This window comes from Athene noctua, chromosome 1 (assembly GCF_965140245.1).
Source record: "Athene noctua chromosome 1, bAthNoc1.hap1.1, whole genome shotgun sequence".
Classification (NCBI taxonomy): domain Eukaryota; kingdom Metazoa; phylum Chordata; class Aves; order Strigiformes; family Strigidae; genus Athene; species Athene noctua.
In genome coordinates this window covers 97,715,950-97,739,356 of record NC_134037.1, presented here as the reverse complement: position 1 = coordinate 97,739,356, position 23,407 = coordinate 97,715,950, and the positions used below count along the sequence as shown (strand labels likewise).

The 23,407-nt window shown below is 37.1% G+C and overlaps 1 protein-coding gene across 2 annotated transcripts in view; it reads right to left on the bottom strand.

Moving 5' to 3' along the window:
* Window positions 1-427: 427 nt before the first annotated feature.
* Window positions 428-23,407, bottom strand: part of BABAM2 (BRISC and BRCA1 A complex member 2) — a 177,433-nt gene continuing 154,453 nt past the window's right edge. For both annotated transcript variants that reach the window (XM_074897058.1, XM_074897059.1), the window contains exons 11-12: window positions 22,554-22,707; window positions 428-3,731 (exon numbers count right to left, since the gene is read on the bottom strand). In XM_074897058.1, coding sequence (XP_074753159.1) covers window positions 3,668-3,731; window positions 22,554-22,707 — 218 coding nt within the window. In that variant the 3' untranslated portion in view covers window positions 428-3,667. The remainder of the gene's footprint in view (window positions 3,732-22,553; window positions 22,708-23,407) is intronic.

Here is a 23,407-nt window from a genome sequence, read left to right as displayed (position 1 = left end):
TGCTAAACCCCCGGCCTTGTATTAGGGGGCACTGCCTGATGGAGACTACCCAGACTTATTTCCCTCTTTCCTAGTCTCTGTGTAAAACCACCTGAAGTTAGACTTAAGGTACTGTACTTCATTGCTTAATCTCGTCTCCCAACTGATTCACCAAAGATGCTTATTGCTGCAAGTGCCAGACAGGATGAGAGAAAGGAAACACACAGAGAAACATACCTAGTGAGGATCTAACGATGCGTAGGAGATCTGTGCTAATTCTAGCAATGATTTTCTCTCAAAAACTGAATCAACTCTACTTCATATATGAATGGGAGTATGTTCAAGGACATGACTGATACTGAAAACGCTGCTGATTCACCAAACGAAATGTGCTGATCAATGAAGTGATGACCAGCACAACAGAAAGATCAATGAAGGCCAAACTATGTAAGATATAGTTAACTTTTATTTATTCTTTCAACTATTTGTCCAGTCTTTCCAGCAAGTTCACAAAAAGTTGAACTTTGATTCTGAAAGTTTTTCTATTACTTCTAGCACAGTGGATTACATATGCAGACAAATAAAGGCTTGACTGTAAGTTTGCACTTTAAGGACCTTTGGAAAAGGTCTTAATGGGACTTAATAACTTGAGACTTACTGCATTCTTTCATTCAAAATTATGACAAGAGTAGAATTTAGGCTTTTCAATATGTTTGTAACATTGCTATTTTTTTCTTATGTTTTGTGGTTCTCATAAATCAAAGAAACTAGTCTAGGTCTGATTGCTCCTTTCAACTGCATATATCACATAATAGGAAAGAAAGCTTAATTGCCATTAAGCTGGCCACAATGGATACTACTATCATGAAACAGGAGATAACAGAAATAACTTCAATTTATTAGATTACAACTTCTGTGATCAACCTAAATGCCTTCAACAAATACTTGATTCAATGTTAAATTATTCAAACTAACTCTCTTTTCTGATGTAGTATTATATGGTAATCCTTCTGGAGAGAAGAGTTTATTCATTTCCATGTTTTCCCTCCCAATACCCCATTTGTAGTGCTAACACCCCCAGTACATTCTTCTGAAAACTATCAGGAAGGACTTCATAAAATGCTGTGCAGGTCAATGAGAGCAAGGTGGCTTTGAAATAAAGAAAATGTTCAGTGAGTGTAAGAAAAATTCCTTTTCTTCTAATCTAAAAATTGATAGGCTTGCAGACTTAAACACAAACAGTTCAGTTTCTAAACTTTTCAACATTTTTTTTTCTCCCCAAATACTACCGGTTGTACCATGATGCAAAATTAGACTGAAACCATTGTTTCATTTCCATATATGCAAGTGAGAAGCTGATGAAACTACTGAATTCAACATAAGGTTAGATCCTCAAAGTCTTTGCTTACATGGCTTCTAAAACTCTTAGACCTTTAATAATAAAGCAGTCCTTTGTCCAAAATTACAAAAGGACTGTTGTGAAGGATGCATTTCTGGTTGAAAATCTATATTAATTCTGAAGAGTGGACATCTTTTTGAAACATTTTGCAATTGCTAGCCTTTGAATCATGGTAACCTCTGAAAAGATAAAAAAAATATTGGTGCCACTTGGACAATCAGGTATACAAAGCAACCACCATGTTCACGAGGCAATCACTACAACACTGAAGCAAACACAAGGGTATAAAATACAAGATTCCACGAATCTGCTGATGCAAATGAGAGTTTGGTTTTTACCTTTTGAAGATGCCAGAGATGATTTCTATCAGATTTGATCACTATGAGAACAAATGTCTTTCGTTAGCCCTCCTCCTTCTCCCACCCCGTTCACAAGAGTTAGCTTATCCAAAGAAATGCCGATGTGAGATCATCCTGGTATACTGAATAGTGTGTTTTGAGTCATTTAAGGTTGTTCAGTTATGGTTTTGCTATTCACATAAAACCATTAATCTCCACATCTGCTGTAAGTCTTGATTTGCATGCAAAAGCCTAATGCAATGCCTCCACAGAGGGAATTCAGGCTCAGACCTTTGGAGCCATTTACAGCCCTCAGATAATGCAGAGAGAGTCACAAGGGGGTAGGTCACAGGACAGAAAATGCCCCCTCCTCCATAGATTTGCAGTAAGGCTTCTGATTTTGTTTGCAGCTTAATTTCCAGCCAAGAACTTCAATATTAAACATAAACTAAAATTTTGCCTATAAACTAGCTAAAAATACCTGTAGTTTCTAGAGGCAAATTATTTGCATAATTCTTAATTATTAAGCTTCACTGCTCAAAACCCATCTACACTTTCTAGGTGGACATTCCCCTGGAAAACACTATTTTAAATGCAAAATAACAAGTTTTAGAAAGGATAGGAGAATACTGCCAATCAAGTAATTTGATGAGATTTCATTGCATAAGCAGATAGTGGTGCTATGGTGAATAATTTAAAATTAAATGTTTTTCAGTGCCACTGTATCATCTGCATACTATTCATTTGGTTCCTTATATTTAGCAGAAGTAGGGCACATTTTCCATATGCCATTTATAAGGAACATACACTGTTAATTTTATTCCTTACTGGAAAGTACCCTGGTCTATTTACAAATTAATTTGGGAAGTGACATCGTGACAGTTAGCCCTAACTGGTGCGCCTGACACAAGCGTGAAAGAAAGGATGAATAGGTGGGATTTTGCATTTGGCATTTCAGAATTAGGGGAGGTAATGCTTCCAGTTATATATACTTAAAATTATTTCTGAGAAGACATGCTGAACTTAAGCATTAAGGTAAATACCTATAGCCATACACTATTTCATCAGGTATTTTCCAAGACATGATTAATCCCTTTGTTGAAAGTTTGCTTCTTAGAAGTATTTATCTTGCTTGGAAAAATTACAAGTCTATGAAAGAGCTTTATTTTGTTATACTGATGTATACAATTAGTTTCTTGTGCATTGGTACTAAATAAGTAGAATTTCATCATAATGGAAAGGGGAGTTCTTCAGAAAAACACCAAAACTGTACAACTAGAAATAAAAACAAAGCATAAAAGCACAGCATTTCATAGAAGATGAGCTTTCAACAGAAATATTAAAAAAAAATTGCCAACACCCTGCCATATTAATATCAGACCAACTTGAAAGGCACTGAGATTTGAACTGTGCAACTCATATCCATACCTTTGAGAATAACAACCACAGTGAGACGCAAACCTCCAAGGTAGAATATGGCACTGTACAGTCCATTAGGCATTCCTGGTATATACGGCAGTTTTGTATTTTCTTAGAATAAGCTGGAAATGTTAACTAAATATACAAATTACATCATATTTCTGTGGAAAAAAAAAATATCCAATTGACACCATCTGAAGGCAAGGAAACAAGGCATAATATAAAGGACATTGTTGGCACAAGAAAATATTATCACATCAAAACACGCCCTTTTAAATTTAATCCAGTAGATATACAAAATAATGGTGGTGGCAGAGGCAAAGGGACAGGACGAATATCAAATATTCAGTTTTAAGCATGCTAGTGAGGTCTTTGTTTTAGAAATCTGACAAAACCTGAAGCTACCAAAACCATTTCAGAGGCAAGAAAGCACCTATCAAGAGAATCCAACCCATTTCCAGGCATTCTTCTTGTGGGCTGACATGTGCAGACTGAAGGATCTGTCCAGTATCATCTCTGTGCCTGAGGCTGCCTAAAGCTTCCCATTAGCAAATGCTGCCTCCTGGAACTGAGGGACAAACGTTTTGAAATATGCCCTAGAGAAAAAAAGAAAATGCATGGTTAGGAAGGGGTAAACTTAGAACATGCTGTGTGCATGTATGTAGCCAAGGTTTTAACAGAGAAGCATAATGTTACCATGCTCAATCCATTATTAGATCTCATAAATGAGTAGTGTTTTTCTTACTAGCATGCAGCAGATCTGTACACTTCAGCCTTCTAGACCCAGCAGTGCTTCTTTCTTCAGTGTTCTCACCACTAACCTCTTAATGTGGTCAATATCAATAACTTAACACTGTCAGAAGAGCCTGATGGACTATCTATATTTTATTCAAAGCAGAGATAAACTGTATCACGCACTGGAAAATAAACCTCTGAATAGCTGTAAAAGTGAGAAACACTTAGATGAGCCACAAGTGTGGCCGTGCCACCAACCGCAGCATTTTATAACTGGGAATTTTTGATACAGTTGATGTTCACCATGTTTCGGGGAAAAAAAGTTTGTTGTTTTTTTTTTTTTTCCCCTATCTTGAAGAAAGCTTCACATATGGTACCAAAGGGCCAAAGACAGACAACTCAATGGAGCAGGAAATTTGTGAAATCAGAATACATGCAGGAGATAAGCCCTTTATCTGCCTCCTTGCAGAAATCTTGATGCAGTACAGAGTCACTGTTGATGGCAGTAGTTTACATAAGACATAGTGAATAAATGCTAACACTTTGGAAGAACTGTAGTTCCTTTTATTGGACTTTGAAAGTCAGAACATTATTCCATAAATTAAGATGTGCTTTGTATATTTTGGATCTTAGTCTATCTTCTTTATAAAGAATCGAGTGACTCATAAATCCGTAAAATGAGCTGATCCTAAGTATCCAAAATTGAGTTTGAACTGTACCTCTGAGTTTATTGCACTGAAATACTCAACCGTGTACTAAACATTTTATGTGTCCCAAGTCATAAGTCCTTTATTTGCAAGATATATTAAAAGCTGACTCATCATTCTGCCTTTGGTTTCTGCCTACTACTTTCTGCACCAAACTTTCACTTTCTCTACTTTTTATTTTACAAACATTTTGTTTTCTGTTCATATCATGGTCTTTATAAATTTATATGCAAGGAGAACCTCCTCCTGTTCTCCCTAACAAAAATAAAATCTAAAGTGAGAATAGCTGCAATTACATTCGTTATTGATCTCTGTGCTGGTATACCTCCTGAAGCAAACATACGCTGATCGTCTTCATAATCATGATACGTGTTTCACAATTTGGGTAAAAGCTCTGGCAATCACTGAACACCAATCATACTTCCTCACATCTAAAAACACTGCAAGATCACAAAAGAGAATGCTCCCCTCTCTTTGTGAAGTTGTGCCTGGCAAATTAATTAATAGATAGCTGCAGTCAGCTTTTGTACAGAAGCTGTAAACACATGTGAGATGCTGTCCAAAGGTTAAAAGACCAATAGAAAGTAAAAGAATTTCTGGACTGAGGAGCTGAGCCCAGAAATGGAAAAGGACAACCAGCACAAACATTTTATAGCATACACAGATTGTGCCATGTATTTACAAAACACACTTTGATTTATTGAATCAAAGTTCAGCAAGCATCCTTCATAATCATGCCCATAAAATGTGATTGTTCAACTTGGCACATACGCATACATAAACCAACTGAGAAGGTATGCCTGTCATCTGGCCTTAACAGTTGAATGCCACTCCTGTATTTGTGCTTTTAGAGCATACCTTTGAAATTGTAGCCTCTGTATGTACTGGTCAGCTCTACATCGTTTTGCTAGCTCAAGGAATATCACTTGCACATTGTCAATGCCAGGATCTATCATCCTTTTATTTCTCCTTGCATTATCTGTCCTAACATTTAATTGCATTTCCTCTGCTTGCTTATTTTAAGTAGCTCCTTCCTTCCCCTTTGATAGCTTCTCTGCAGACTTTCTTCCACGCACATGCTCTTCTCACTGATTTGATGTTACTTAAAACTTCCCTCTTCCTAAATGGTAAAAATTCTTAATTATTAAATGGGATATAAGCAGAAGTACATTCCTACACTTGATTTCTTTTCTGAAACACCTCCTTTACAGCATTGCTGTGTTTTGTATTAAAACCACACTTACTGCATTATATTCCAATGACTTTTCAGTTAGGTAAATTCCAGAACGAATGCTTCTGATACCACATACACCCTCCCACGCCATCTTTATCTACACTTGCATCCTTTCTTTTCACTGATTCCTGCAGTAGAGCTTGTATCCTTTGCTGAAAAACTAAATCTAACACCTCCCTACATTCTGATCAGATGTACTATTTCAAAGAGGATGTTATTTCACTGGTAGTTCATATGAACCTTTTGGCGATGTTCCATTAGTACTTCATAAAAGTGCAAAAATTCCATTAGTACTTCATAATTTGTAAATGTCTACTTTTTTCTTTCCATACTTTAAAGTAAATACTTGTTTGCCCTTATCATTTCTGGTCCTGTTCAGATTGAAGCAAATGTAGTACCACATGTTTACCCAGGATATGTTCCTCCATTTCTGCCCCTCTCCCACACACCCTAGGGATCTGATTAAAGAAATTTTGGAAAAAACATTTGGATAACTGCGCTTCATCACACACAAAAAAATAAATTACGCACCTTCCCTCCCGACCCTCCACAAAACCAAAAAAGACCCTGCAAAGAGATCCAAAAGCACAATATACTTGATAGGACAGTATCAGCTACAGCACATTTAATAGACGGAAGAGGAAAGATGGGGAAGTAGGAGAAGGGAGGTTAAACTGCTTCGATATTAATGAACACTGCATATCGGGAGGGAATGGCAAGTGCTAGTGTATAAAAGTAACAAGACTTATTTTGAGTATATATGAAGGAGTAGAACATGCAGCAAAGACATTACTCATTATTAGAGCTTGCTGAATCTATTTTCTTTTAAATCACATGACTTTTTCAATGGAGAATTATATTTTTAACCAGTTGTGTGCATTACTGAGTTTTCATCAGGAAAAGAAGGAAAAGAATTAGGTACTTCAGCTTGGCTTGATCTAGGAAGAGATGTTCTGGTTTGTAGAACTGAGCCTAAACAAACAGTTTGATATTAACCCTTGTATCCAGTCCAGAGTCTCAGAGATGATGTATCTAGTCACACAGACAAGCCCCTGGTGCATCACACGAATTGTAAGTATAAACATAACAGCAGAAGTAGTCTCTTCGAAGGACCTAGTCCATGAAGGATGATGGGATAAATAATTAAAATTTCTGCTTCCAGGAGGCATTGTGCTACTGCTAGCAGATGCATTCTAGTGTCACAGTAACTGCATTTTGTTTCACATGTTCCAAGCAAATTTTTTTTCAGAACTTTTTCTTTTCATCTGAAGTTTGAGACAAAGCCATATGTTAAAATATTTGAATTTCCTGTGAAATGGAAATTCTGACATTTTTTCCTCCCCTGCAGAGTTTACCAGTAAAGAGGAAAAGAACAAGCACCAATTACTGGCCGAGTAAGTTTCATCTATCAACCAATTGGCATTGAGGTCAAAGCATACATGTTCCCACACAAATACGACCATGATATGGACATATTATGTCACAATGTATTACACAAAACTATAAGAAATACAATATTTTCTGAAGAACAATACTCTGCTACAGACTGGATGGTAAGGGCCTCTTTCATGTGGAATACTATTCCTTTTAGAAAGGTTTTAAATTGATAGAAACACTTATACTCCAGCATCCTGCACATACAGGCACAGAGAAACTCTGAATGTAAATACGAACTTTGGGAAAAGATTCATTTCTCATACCTATTCACATAAACCTATTCACACAAATTTACACCCTCAATAACTTTGATCTGTGCTATACCACAGGAATTCACATAAAAATCTCTCATTTTTTTGTTTCAGACACTTTGCCACATGATACTTTCAAGTATCTCAGACGTGTTTTGAAATTATAATTTTTACATCCACTAGATATGCCTTCCAGCTCTAGAGACTGTTATTAAAAAAAAAATTTCAGTAATTTGGGTACCTGTTGAATTACACTGAAGATGCAGAAAGGTAATTTGATCTATGGTTTCTCTAGGCTGTGTCACATGGCAGAAATCCATTTTTGATGAATGTTTTTTCTCCTTTCTGAGAAACACGGAGTTCCTTCTTTCTCCTATCTACCATGTTCTTGGTGGGTCTGTGTCACACTGACCTGACACCAAGCTCAGAAGAACCACATAAAATGCTCCTTCAAGTACAGAGAAACTGGTTTGTACAAAGTCCACAGATATTTTTTACATGAGTGTCGAGTACAATGGCTCTGCATCCCTCTTGCAATGGTTTAGATCTTAGCTTAAACAGTGTTTAAAGAGCTGCTTTCTTTTCAGCTTAGAGTGAGTGCCAATCTTCATACTCATACAGGCACATGTCCAACTCTTCGTTGAGTGTCTTACTGCAAGAATCTATTGTTTTTTGTCTATTTGCTTTTGTTCCCTCAAATGGTCATTTTTCAAGTTCAAGGTAGCAAGTTACGGGGTTTCTATGGAAATTTTTCTTCAGCACTCCAGAAAACATATTTTGCTGTAGTTAACCACTATATACACTTGATACAGTACATTGAATTTCAGGTGCTATGTTCAAGGACATCTGCTGAGAGTAAAGCACTTATCTTTCCTTCACCTTATTATCCAGTGGAAAGAAAGTCTTGCTATTGCAAATGGTAAGTATCTAAAAGAAGGTAGAATTGTATCACTTGTTGTTTACATGTTTTCTAGTGATATAAAACACTAACTGTGGTACAAGGTCTCCAGAAGCCCATACATGTCTAAATCCTAGCGTGTTGGTTTGCAGTGTTTAAAACATACTTTACTCAGAATTCACACGCTTTTATGACATTTCATTCTATTGTAATGTTTTTCCAGTATAACCGAGTGCTGGATTTTTAAAATGTAGTTGGTAGAAAATCTGCATTGATCATCTGATAATATCTTTTGCCTTCAGATTCCTATGCTGAAAATCTGAAAATATTTCAATCATGTAGCTGTGATCTCCCATCAAACAACACTTTACATATATTTATGTTGAAAACATTCTAACGCTGTAATGCACTTGCATTCTGCTACTGCTTTTGCTTGACTGGTGCTATAGACAACTATACAGTGCTGTTCTAGTTATCGCTCGTGTAATAAAGTTAGAAGAATTGTCTAGGTGTTCTTATTTCTCTTAAAATCTTCATGTAGGAAATCTGGAGCACAATATAGACATTCAAACTTTACGAGGAAATAAGCATGCAAAATGCCATACCAGTGAGATTTCTGCTTTTTGTGTCTGGGACAAGGACATTCATCATGGGGTGATGAATCATCTTCCCAAGCCATTCACAAAACAGATTCCCCTTAAACTCCTCGGTTTAAGAGTGCCAAGTTTTTCAGCACACTGATACCAAATTTGTCCATGTTAGCCCTATTTTCACTTGCATGTTTCGTGTGTTTCATTTCCATCAAAAGATGATCTGAGGAAAAGGAAGGGGATACAGTAATCCTGATGGTCCACATCAAATAAAGACTTAGCTGTATAGCAACACGTCTACTACCAGCACAGTTTATTTCATCCCTGCACATTTTTTACTAGCAAATGAAAGCCTTAGAGCTAAAATCTCCATCTTTTCAGAAAGACACATGGACTGTCATTACTCTCTCACTGTATCAGGCACATGTATTATGTTCTTTCTCATCAGAAGACAGACTCAGGTTATTGTACTTGGATTTTTTCCTACTATTGGCTTTGAGAGTAAATATTACTCTTAAATACTACTCATTATTTCAATATTCTAATTAGTTCTTGTAAAATGTTTTAGTATCTACTGTGACTATGGTTATACTCTTGAAAATATTAGGCTCTAATTATAGAACAACCTTAGCATATTTAAAATCATAGTAGCTAGTATATTTGATAAATACATCCCTTTTCTCCTACTCTAGGCAAGGCACACAGTAAAACACGGGGTTCTTTTCCTCAACCTTTTCCATCTAATAGATCTGACTTGGGCAGACACTCCTGTAGTGTAAGGAACCCTGAATAGTTTTATGTAACTCTTCCAAGTCTTCTGGAGTAGGGTCTGTAGCTAGGACACCCTTCTCCTCAGCAGTCTCTGTTGTCTGAATTGTCCAGCAGGTTAACAGTGAGTTTCTTTGAATATTCTGCAAATGCTATTGCTTACCCTGGGACTGTGCTGAGAACTCAACTGTACCCCTTTCACCTGTATTAGATACAGCTGAGAATCCCAGGCATTTGCCCCAGCTGCTGTCCATTTCTTCTAGGGGAGCTGCAACTCTAGAACTTGCATCTACAAGTTTCTTCAAATCCACAGAATTCTGACAGAAAAAAATCCAGTCCAGAGATGACTGATCTTCATAAATTAGTGAGAATAGCAATATTCTCCCCTCTTCCAATTAAAATAGGTGAAAACAGGAACTAAGAAGGGCGTAGGTCAGAGTAAAGGACAGCCTGAGGCTTCTTGAGGTCTTTGACCTCTCAGACTAGTATTATGCTGACACCTTGCAATAAAATCTTGTTATATAAATTATTTCAACAGCATAGCCGTATTAGAATTATAAAAGAGCTTTTCCAGGCTTTATCAACATCACCTGATTATTCACTTTTTGAAGTACAAAGTATTTTTGCACGGAGCATACATACATATGCAGTATGTCTTTGTATTTTTATGTTCCTGTTGTAACTTGTTTTGACACAATGAAAACTTGTTTTGAAAATACTGAACACCTACAACAATCCCTTTTGGGTGCCAGACAAGAGGATTTGTCCTCCCGTGACTACACAAGCACAGCCAGCTGGTTTGCTTCATGGAACCCTAATAATTCATCTCCTGCATAGGAGATATTTACCGTAACTCTCCAAACTCTCTAGGGTTTGCTGTTTGTTTATAACAGAACAAAATCAAAGATGCCAACCTTTCTTTTTTTATATATAATTGTTTTCTTTTTAAATTCCATTTGTCCGGAGCTATCTAATTCAACACAATTAGTACTAATTAACAAAAGGAACTTAAATTAATAAATTGCTACATTAATTCCAATAGAGGGTACGTATTTAGGTCATATTGCATATGAGAGCTCATTAGGTCCTTAACAGGTGGTTATACCCTCCTTCCTGCATCTCTACACCTTGCATTTACCAAGGCAAGGGCTGAATGCTGAAGTGTGGAAACCTACTGAAAGCTCATTTTTTTAATAGGCCTCATGCCAATGTTCAAGGCATAGTTTTTTCCTTGTAAACTCAGATGCGAGACATTTAAACCTCTTTGCTATTTTTACTATATTTAATGCATTAAAAACATATTTCCATTGGGTGAACCATACTGTCTATTTATTCATAGGCACTTCCACAGCATTCCTCACCAGGCTAAAGATACATGAGCACTCACGGCAGAGCAGAATAACCCAGTCTCCTGCTTTGGGATAACTATGGGGTAACAGGAGATTAATTCTACATTAGACATTTTATGATACCTCTATTGGGAGAAAATGGTTGTTAAAACAAATTATCATTCTCTCCAGATCTAAGATATTACAATGATTGAAGTGACAAATAGTTCTCAGCACTCTAACTTTTGGTTGCATAGTGGGAATGAGGCTGAGGCAGGGAGGCCCACAACAAGTGGCAAAGGCTCCGGAGTTAATGAAAATCAGGACTATTATGGCATGTGCTAGGCATTCAGGAAGCAGTAGCATTTCTACACCACCGTTTGAATCCGAACATCACTAAAACTTATCCAAGCATGGCAGCAGAACGATAAGGATACCTTCCAGGATTTCTTTATTGCTTCAAATATACATGACGATACTTGGCAGGTAGTCATGTTTCTAAACTAAGCTTCTTGATGGTATGCTCTTTGGGATGCGGTTTATAATTTCCTTACTAGGCAGCTTTATCTATAGCAAATATTTTGCTTTTATTTGAAACACAATGTCTACACAGTTCTCCATTTTATACATCTCCAAAACTGGCGATGCCAAGCAAACATCTAAAGTGTTTATACAACAGCAAGACAATAGTTCTTAAATTACTGCTACTGTAACTGGCTAAACACACAAATGTACAAAGGAGTCAGTGCACAATGCCATTATGCTGCTAGCAATTTTTTTTTTCTGGGTGCCAAACAAATTCATCACATAATCTCTCTTCCTCTTCTAATATTTCTATCTCACTACCTCCTTTTGCTGTGATTTACATACAAGTAGTTTAGTAAACTTCCGATGCCCACTTCTACCCACCAGTCTACACAAGGCACTGACTATGTAGCCAGGCTGATGGACAGGACAATCAAGCATCAGGAGAGCTGGAGGTCTGCATTGAGCAGCAATCAAAGTGCAAGTTTTTAAGAAATACTGTTGCCTGCAGCTCAGTTCACATATTACACATCAGAAGATCATCTCCAAAATTACAAACAAAGCAAAACATGTGCTACTAAAACCATAATGGGAAATAGAAGTAGTAGAACTAGTGAAACTAAGTACACTACTGAAGTTTAAACATTAATATTCACTCATGTCCAAAAGCTCTTTTCTGTATTTTACTAACAATGTCTATTTCCTCCAAAAGTTCTTGTTGGAGCTACTACTATTTCTGATCCAAGTCACACAGAAAGGTACAAGAAATGGTTGTATTTAGACATGTTTTTTAATGGTTTGCTGATAGCAGAAATAACAGGTGGCTTTACTCCATATGAAGCAAACAAAAGTTAGATTTTTCATTTGGTTATACATTTGGGTGTTTGTTCCAAAAAACTATGATATCAATTGATTTTATAAATAAAGTCAAGAATTCAACAATAGCACTGTTGTAAAAATTAAGATGACTTTGCTGCCCAACTTACCATAAAGCAAAATGAATCTTGACATCTGATCAAATCACAAAACAACCATAAATATAACAACCTGACTAAAGGCAAAATATAAAGGAAGGGAGTTCTAGGGAACTGCTGCAGAGCCAGGACTGTAGATCATTATGGAGGCTGACAATTAATGTTTATTTTAAAGCAGCAGCATAAGTAGGGTCATTGCTTTGCAGAAGATGGTAACTTTGGTTCCAAGAATATACATGCTCCCAAATGCATGGGCCTTTACTGACAATTACAGATAAAAATTACAGCTACGGGACACAATCAGTGCATACAGACCACAGCCAGTAACTATGCAAGCAACATTTTTTAATCATCTGGAAATCAGAATTCTGGGATTTATACTCTCACAGATTTCTGATATAGGTACTTGGGAACTTACAAAGGTGTGTTGCACAAACAGTGGCTCTGTGTCCCAAAGCATACATAGCAAAACAAACTCCTCATTTTGAAAGTTTTATCAATGCCTTCTGCTTGCCAGTTCAAGAGATAAACACTTCACTTCCTTCACCTTCTCCACAATGTACATAAATAGACTTGCTTCAGTCAGATGAAGGCTTGTGGTCTTAGATCATAGCAAATCTTGCTTCTGCTTTCTTAACTTCCATTTTCCCCTTGGGGATTACTCAGGGCTGGGGTAGTGGGTGTCTGAGAAGGGGGCACTGGAATATCTCTGTCACAGCACGGTCACTCCACTTCCTTACCAGTGGATCATGAGAATGATATTCCAAGGCCATCATGGAAAAATTCAATCTTCATACAGTCTTTTTAAGTACAGTGCTAAGTCACAGGAAATTTCCAGTCCTATGAGCTACAGTGTGACAAGCCTGCTCTATTTTTCCTATTTGCTGAAGTGCCATAGCCATATTTTTCCACTCCAGGTAAAGGTTAGCTTCTTAAAGAGATAATGCTTATTCAAGACACTTATTGTTTCCTCATATCTAGGCTACTCTATTGTTGGGGAGCAATTATTTAGCAAATTATTTAGCAGATTTGAAGGAGAGAGGCAATGCCAGACAAGATGCAACTAGGAACCTCTTCTAAGTAAAAGGCAGGGTGAAGAATGCAATGAAATAAGGAGGCAGGAAAGTAGGGATGATATAAGAAGTGGAAGAAAGCAGAAAAGACTGGGCAAAAACACATTCAGGAGTGAAGCCTATAAGGAAAGACAAGTGTTGAGATTCAAGAAGAGAGGAGATCACAGAGCTAATAATAGAATTTGAATCACCTTTAAGAGATTATTGAGTCCCTCAATTGTACTTCAGAGGTAGAAATGAAGGGTTACACCACAGATGCATCCATAACGAGTCTGACAACCAGCATCTCTGAAAACAAAGTTTGCTTGCAGGTGAAAGTACTGATTTCATCATGTCATCCGCTTTGCTTTGCCAGATTGCTTATCAACGGAGGCCGAAGGCAACATACCAAAACATAAAAGAAACCTCCTTGGATATTCATTAGGACAAACCAGTCAGAAGGAAAGGGATGAGATGCCACACATCTGTGATTATATAAAACATATTAAAGAAGTTATTTCTCTTTGCTATTTAAAAGATCTACATTTGCTTTTAGAAGTAAGAGGAAATTCTTAAAAGATCAGAGACCTCTCCAAATGGGGAAAAGAGACAGAAACAAACCTTAACACTTACAGGGAAAAGCAGAATAATGCAGATTAAAAAAGATCAGCTTAGTTGTGGCCCTCCAAATAAAAATATGTCAAATAGTACAAAAGCTGGTCAAAAAGTAAAAAGAATGCTCAGAAGAAATCAAGTCATAAAGAAAAAATGAAACCATTTTTGCAACCAAGTTCACCGTGGAGGTGCTTAGAGAGGCTGCCATACCAAAACTCTGCTTTACAAGGTATGTACTGAAAGATTTGACTCTCGCAGAAACATCAGAAAGGTAGCAAACAGATCAACGAAACACACACAATCACTAGGCCCAGATGATATTCACACTCAAGTTCTAGAGAAACTCAAGTGTGAGAAAGTTAAACTCTTAAATAGCTTGTACTCTCCTGCTTAAAACAGCTTGATTCCAGAGAAGTGTGATGTCAACTAGAAAAAGGTCTGGGAGGATAGCGGGAACTGTGGACCAGTAAATCTTATGTCTGTACCTTACAAATTGGTAGAGACTGTTACAAGAAACCATAAATTTATAAAAGGCCCGTAATTAGTGGACTTGTGTAAATAGATATATTGGGTAGAAGTCAAATTTAAGCTTCACAAATCTCTTATTTTCTTAAGGTACCAAAACCATGTGGACAAGGAAGATTCAAATGACACACTTTCCTACAGGCATTTGGGAAGGATTTTCAAAGGCTTTTAAAAAACTGAATTACTGCAGCAGGAGAAAAGATCCATGCGTGGATAAATAGCAGGTCAAGATAAGGAAAAAAAAGATAGGAATGAATGATGAGTACTATTAGAGTGAAGTCAGCTGAGAACTGCACAGAAATGGGTATTTTGACCCGTGTCGTTCAACATATTCCTACATGATCTATGAAAGTGAGCAAAAGAAGATGACAAAGTTTGCTAATGCTAGCCACTTAGTCAGGGAAGGATAAATGAGGCATTGTTATTAGGAACTGCAGGTGGTTCTTACAGCCCTGGAAGACTCAGAGATAGAACATCAGGTGAAAAGTCAACATTGACAAGCATGTGTCAATGATATGTGAGATATGTGAGGAAAAAGACTTAATTTTACACACACAAAAAACACTGGCTCTGAAAGACAGTAAGGAGATCTAGGTGCTAAAAGGTCAGTGTAACCTTCAGTTGTACACATAAAACCAAATCAGACATTATTAGAACTGGAATAAAGAATAAACCAGATAATATCACTACCTCACCATATAAATATATGGTGAATATATCATGAATAACATGCAGTTCCTTGTCTCAGAAAGAATATGACAGAAATAGCAAAGGGATAAAGAAGCAGGACATGGGCGATCAGAAACACGTAAGGGTTCTGTAGAAGGAAGGAGTGAGCAGAGCAGGAGAAAAGCTGACAGATGTGAAGAGGTTAATAAAATCATAAAGATTATGGAGGGGATCAGTGGATTAATTATTTGTTGTCTCTTCATACGAGAGCTAGGGGGTAACAGCTCGAGCTAGCAGGAGGTAGGAATGCAAAAAGCCAACAGAGCTTGTTCTTCATGCCACACATTATCTGTGCAATCCCTTGCCACAGAATTTTGTGATGTTATGATGTGGGTTCAAAAAGCAAACAGAAGGAAAGCTAGGCAGGTCTACTGAACAGAAATGTACCAACTCTGGATATATAAATCCTTGAAGATGGTAGAACATGCCACGAAAATATGACTACATGCTCTGCCCTGCTCTTCCATAGACATCAGCTACTGCCGATTGATAGAGACATGATACTGGGCTAAATGAATGTTGAGTTTGACCTAGTGTGACCGTTCTTTATGTTTAACAGAGAAACTACAAATATTACGCAAAATCCAAGACCATGGAGCTCACCTACTATTTTTACTTAGCCATTTATTTTGTAATTGGTCAAGCAACAGTACTTATCTGGGTAATTAAACCTCAGCTCCTTCCCAGACCATGTATTTCTCTCTACTCTTTTCTCTCAAGCAAAGGAGGACATTTTTTTGTGTCAGTTCTTAAATATAATTCCATGCCGAGCTTTGATAAATGTATAATGGAGTTCTCTAATGAAGTAAAATCAGACAGTTTACCACAGTATTTGTAGAATACCTAACCCTGGTTATCTAAGAACCACCTACATTAAATTCTAGCCTTTATTTTCTACAAAGCAGTTGTCTTCCAGCAAAGTGCTATTAAATTTCATTTATACCAAGCCAACTTCTCCAATCTCTTCTGCATATTTCTCTTGTCAATATATGAGAGAATCCTTTTTTGCAGAAAGAATATTTACTATATATCGAAATGCACATATGTACAGTTCACACATACACACGATGTCGATATAAAAGCACAGACAAACTAGTTGCCTAACAGATTTTATTTCTATGTACTTCCTATAGCACCTATACTCCTCATCTTTAAATAGTTGTTTTTCTTTTCCCACAGTCAAAGCTTTAATGAGAAGTGACCAGAAACAAATACCCAGGCCCTTCTGTCTTGGCTGAAATCCACATAATGCATGACAGCACTGAAGATCCCTGGCAGGCACCTGTCAGAAACTAACATACCATAACTTAAGAGTCAGACTTAATTATCCAAGGAGACATTTAAAGAAAAGTACATGAAAAATATGACTCAAGAAGTGCGACTATCACGTGTATGCACTGCACTCTGTACTGTATGCAGAAGAACAATGTAAAAAAACCCACCTCAATATCCTGGGAAAATTCCAATTAAAAGCTGTATCTATTCAGTCTATTATATCTTGTAATCAAAATAGTTGTGTTATTAAGGTTTGCTGGTTATTCAACTGCAGAGCAGGTCACAAGCACAAATGCAATAATTAAGTATTTTAACAAAACGTATTTTTTTCTATTTGCCTTTCTAATTTTCACATGTAATTCTGATCATCTGACACTTCCACAGAAAATCAGAGTTTTGATTTAATGGTCTATAAAATCAAATTAACTTCTCTGTGAGCTTCAGACAGCTGGGTCACCACATCTCTTCTTACTATGGCTGTCAGAGCATATTGGCCCTTTTGTGTTATGAAAAAGAGCCCACCAGCGGCAACAAAATGTCAGCCTTACTCGATTTCAGGTAAGGAAATCACTTTTGTTCAGTTTCTGATGTGAGACGATTGAAAACCAAAGAATTAAACAAGCGACCCAGCTCAGCACCTCACCCCTTACTTTGTATCTATCCTGCTGCTCTTCTCCGAAAAGAATCCTCTGAGCCTTGCGAACGTTCAGAGACAAAGACACAAACACATAGGGAAAGACGATGTCCCTGTTTTGTGTTTCTGATCCCTATGCTCGTTTTTCTAAATTTCTTTTTAAGTTTAAAGCAACATACAACAGAGCCAAAGCCCGACAGCCAAGAAAAAAGCTTTCTCAGGAGAGTATACATGAATGCAAACAAGTTATAGTTTTTGGAAATCTACTCTTTAAAGATGCCTAACATGCAGGAAAATGATGCAATATGTGAAAATACAATTTGCTGCTTTTACAAATAAGCAGGAAAAATACCAAAATATAAATCAAATAATATCAAATTATTTATTACCTTAATGACACTTATCAAGGAGAGAAGGCTATTAAAAAGGTGAAATGCTAACATGTAAACTTTATAGTGAGATTCAAGGTGGCATAGCTAGAAAACAGAAGTTTCAAGGAAACAGAGAAATCTGTTACTTTAAAAGAATGCAAAATGCAGTAATAGACATTATCCCTAAAATGTGAATGACTTGATAATAAAACGGATGAGTTGAAAAACTGGTTAATGTCAATATAAAAAAAATAATCATTAGGGCAGCCAAAATATACCGAATACAATAGCAAGTCTTTGACATATTACAACTGAGTTTGTCTGAACAGCAACACAAAAATTGTCCCCCTTTTTTCAAATATCCTTTTATTAGACCAAAAAATGCATTTCCTCTCCTTACCAGGAAAGCTTAAAGCAATCATTTCGGCCAAATAGCAAGTAGCATCTTCACACAATACACATCTTCTAATTTGATGATACTCAAGGAAAAGGTATTGATAAGGCTGCAAATGCTACGGCCTAGTGCACCAGCCTGACACTTTCTAATCATAGCATGCTTGCTCTGAGCACAAACTCTAGCTGCAGCCGTGCTGCTGATACATATTGAGCTCGCACAAGATGCGTCTACATATAATCTTAAGCTGCACTTGACCTTATGGCAGAGCAACAGCCAATATACAGTTGAGAGCACTTAAGCCCTTTTAGACTTTCACCCTTAGAGAGCCCTGAGGGATATGTAAAATTAACACCGCGTTCAGCAAATGCTGGTGAATGGCCAGGGACAAGAATGTTATTCAGAAAACAGTTTTAACAGTCACCTTGAAAAAAAGAATATGAACCCTTGGAACAACTTTTAATTGTGATGCCAGTCTTCCATCCTCCTGCTATTTTTAATGACGAGTAGGTGGATTTATGTAGGATAAAAGAGTAGACGGAGTCCTGACTTGCTCTCCCTGAAGTATAACCTAAGTCAGAGCAGCACTGGGTCGGACAGAAATTGGGCCAGAGTGCATCTAAGAACTGAACTTAATTTGTATAAACAAACAAGCTTTATTTACAGTATTCCTTCTTAAAATCCCAGGCTTAGAGTCTGCATGTTCTTTAAAGACTCCATTTATGTACACTTGAATGCTTATTTAAGCAAAAAACAAGAGAGCTTTCCCATGGAAACCGCACAGAGATGTTTTACTTCACACGTACACCACAAACAAGGCTGCTAACTTTCCATAATTTACTGTATTTTCTTAGGCTTGCTATTGTATTTTAGGACCAAATCTTCTAGAGAAGGTGCTTACGCAGGAGGCCACAGACATATAAATAAATGACCTAAGAAAGCCAAAGCCTGAGATGTGAACTGACAGGAAATGGCATCTCGGCAGCTTGTAAGAAAATTTTAGTATTTTTGGTTTCCCTGTTTCTAGCTGGAGGAACAGGTTAAAATTTTGTGTTTAGTTAAGAAACAAGCAATCTGAAGGCATATGGAATGTATTCTTTAATCAGGACCTGAATTGTCCCTTAGAATTAAATCAAGCCAGGGAGCAATCCCTGAGCTAAAACAATAGCAAGCTTCAGTTAGTAGATGCTATCTCTCAGCAAGGAATCTAAGTCAGCAGGTCTCAGAGGAGCCAGGTGATTTTAAAAACTGCTTAAGAGGACACAGAGAAAAAGTAACACGATTTCGTGGACTTTATCAGACAGGCATAAATTTGTCCAATTACTTCAGCAAGAACATGAGCAGTTTTACTCTGTCAATGAAAAAGATCCTGCTAAACTGATACTCTGATTTGAGAATTTGCCTTTTAGATTTAGGTGATATGTGTTTAAGTGTGAATGCATACAATCTTCTATATGTATGTATTTTAGGGGAGTAATTTTGCTCCTACTTATAATTATTACTGATTGTCTCAAGGCTACGGCAAAAGGTTAAGTCCTAACTTCAAAAGAGATTCCTACTTTTCCTGGGGGCCCCAAAGATAAGCAAGGATACCAAGGCTTTCAAGTTTAGCCCCTGAGTTGAAGGAATTGGATGGGCCCACCTGTTTGGAAAAAAAAAACAAACCACACAACAAAACAACAAAAAAACAACCCTGGGAGAAGGCTGGGCACAGAATCAAAGTCCCTTTGGCATGAACTTATGACAGCTCTGCCCATGAATAAGCAGGCTGTGTTCAGTTGCTGGAAACAGAGGCAGGGCTTGCCAAAATCGAGGATGAGGAAATCTTTTAATGATTGTATTTCAAACTTGGTGCCGCTTCTACATCCTATAAAGCAATGTGGCATACGTGCTTCATTCAATACATAACTGGACAGCTAATGAACCCAGTTGGTGCAAGAGCAAGCAAAAGCTGTCCTTGATGGTGTCTTAAGCTACAGTGAGGAAGATGGTGTAAATGGATCCCTAAAGTGTCTTAGAATAAGGGCGGAGAATTTGGTCAGATAACAGAACGTCAAGTGGGAGAGCCTGTGGCCCCAGAACAGTAGGACCACAAACATAAACAGAGCTGTTTTGTCTCAAAGGATGCCAAGCACTTGGGAGACCATTTGGTTAAGAGGGAAAAAGACGACATATAAGCAAAACCTAACAGACAGTATTTAGAAACACAAACAAGTTGTCTCTGATTTATCCATGGCTAAATTTACTTCAGCTGAGCAGAATTACATTGCTTCTAGAGGCTAAATCATGTATCCTTCTTTACTGTTTCTACTCGGGATGTTTTGATGTGGTGCTTGAACTAATATATTTAATTAGAACACTTCCCTATATATCTACATATATTCCCATATACTTGGTCCATAACGTGGCTATGATAAAAATAAAGTAGAATGAAAAATTATTTGGGTGTGTTGAAACGTACTAACCTATTCTAAGAAGCCCTCGCAAATATTTTAAATAGTGTTTACATAAGGTGCTCAGTTGTGTTAAAAATCTTTCTTAAAATACGCTAACATGTATCATAACATCATACTTTTCTTGATACAGATTTATTTATGGTACCTACTCAGGAATCACTAGCTGTTCCTGCAAGCAAAGCGCTTTTAACTAGAGCAGCTTTTTTGTCTCTTTACAGCTCAGTGATAGTTATTTCAGACATTGCAGCATACTTTCTTCCCCCGCTTCTCATCATCTTTCTCATATTACGTATCCAGTGTAAAACTTAAATGCAAAGCTTCAAACATAAGAGTGAATAACCTCACAAAACGTACATGTGATAGTAAGCGTACACATTTAGTGCTTTTTAAAAGAACCGTTATCATACTTCTAAATTTCAAGAGCAGGGCAGAGAAGTCCATTTGTATACACCCACTCATAAATGAACGCACTTAGCAGACAGCACATAGGTACTTGTAAGCTTCCAGCTGCAAAAGAAATGCATTTTGTAGTACAGTCATTAAAAAAGCCACAGTAGTGCTTCCAGTTATTGTTGTTGTTGGCTTTTGGTTGGTGAATTTTTTTACAATAAAATACTTATAATATTCTGCTAGAGAAAAAAACCCAACAAGTCCACAAAAAGAAAATCATATTTGATCAAGAAATGGTTCTCCTAGACAGTCCAGTAGTAAAACAAAATACTAGTAAAACAATTTCTATTGCAATGCATCAGAATCCAAAATCAAATGTTACTTGATGCTGTCCATAAAATTTAAATTAGTGTAAAATCTGCAAAAGCTTGTCAATTGTTGTTTGCTTCCATCATTTCTAAATTACAATCAGTCTCTGACCATGCCATTCATTTGATTTACTCAGCTTGAACTACTTTCATTCAACTTGTATTTATGCATCTTTGCTAATTTAATTTAATCTTCTGATTGCCATTCAAAACGTTCACCCCAATACTTATTATTTATGCAGTTTGATGCCTTTATTTGCAGAACAACGGATAACCAGACTGCTTAAATCTCTTGCTGTTCTAATATTTTTACAGTTTGAAAAACTGAAATACTGCAGCAAGGCCATCACCCACTTTGCTCCAGTCAGGTAAAATCTTTTTAGCTTCATTAGAAGAGAAGAATAGTATCTAGTATACAAAAGGGGCACCACTGCCCATGGCAGATTGTCCTTGCAACAAAACCACTCTGGGGAGGCTGTCCTGTCACCTTTAACCAAAGGGGATACTCAGACTTAAGTGGTGTTTCCCAGCCTGAAACAAGGGCTTGCAGAGAAACTGCAAATCAAAGAGTCAGAGGTTTTTTTCTAGCCAAAGAAAAAGCAGTAAAGAAAGAGATATTGAGACTTTCGGGTAACTTTCTCAAGTTCTGATAGGGCTGCCTCCTATGCCGGATTGGTGGTTTTCTCTACCTCCTTCTGTTCTCCCATGTCTTTTTACTACAGCCTAATTCCCTATCTTTCAGGTTTTTCTTCCTTGCTCTCTCCATCTCACATGCTTCCCTTCGGGGCCCCCTCAACACCCACACAAAACCATGGAGTTACCTTGACTGACTGCTACCATGCAGATTTACTCCTGCTGCGGGCTATCTTGACTACTTAGATTGGAAGCTCTTTGGAACAGAGATTGTCACCACTCTGTGCCCGTATAATGCCCAGCAGAAAGAGTCTTATTTTAATCAGTCCTCTGGCACTAATGTAATAAGCATGACTAATGAAGTATCTGTCTATACTCATATACGGGAACGCTAGGACTGTATGAAAACAAAACCAGGTTCAGCTTTTGTAATGCTGGAAATGTACAATTAAATCCAAATGAAATTTTTACCGACAGATGATGGTGTAACAGATGGAATATTTAGCAGGAAACAAGTAATCTGACTTACTTTGCTCTCTTGGCCATTTCATTGCCATCCCAGCGGGGGCTGTAAGGGTAATTCTTCTGAGCCTGGGAGTACAGCTGGCCACTGTTAGTGAAGTGGTAGACGGACTGAAACGTTAGAGTTGGTTGGTCTCGAGGAAAGTACAGGGGTAGGTCAACTGAAATTAAAAAAAAAAAAAAAAAAAGACACAAAATATGCTATTGCATTTTTTCCTTCTTTTAAACTGGGAATATATTATTCCTTTCTAATGATTTAAAGGTGACAGAAAAGGAAAAATTGATGATTACACCTAAAATGTACTACGGTATTTCTTGTAAGTAATGATTCCAACATATTGCTGTATGGGAAGCTTTGCTTTATCAAAATATTTTTGTAAAGTACATAATTAAAAAAAACGTTTAGCTCATGTATTTCTATGCTAATCATAACATTTACACCATGATTATTTTGTTATAGAAAAAACAACAGAATTATTTTCCTTCATACTTAAATTATCTCTTTCAAAAATTCACAAAATACTTTTGTTTATGCTTTCCATTCAAGCAACAATTTTCTCTTTATCTGCTTTAGCCAATTCATTTTAGTGTCCCTATGGACATCAAATGCATTGTCGTTCTCATTTTACAGTCGTCTGAGACCTATAGTGGTTAAATGATTTGATAAAGGATGTCACATAAAGGACTCAGTCACATGACCTGGGAAAGATCTCAACTTGCTGTCATCTGCCAGACAAAAAAACCACTGCAAAACCAAAAACACACTGCGAAGTCATTAATACCCAAAATATCTCACTAAAAATAAAAATCAGAACCTCTTAGTTCCCTTTGCTTATCACTGTCTCATGATCAGCTAGGTCT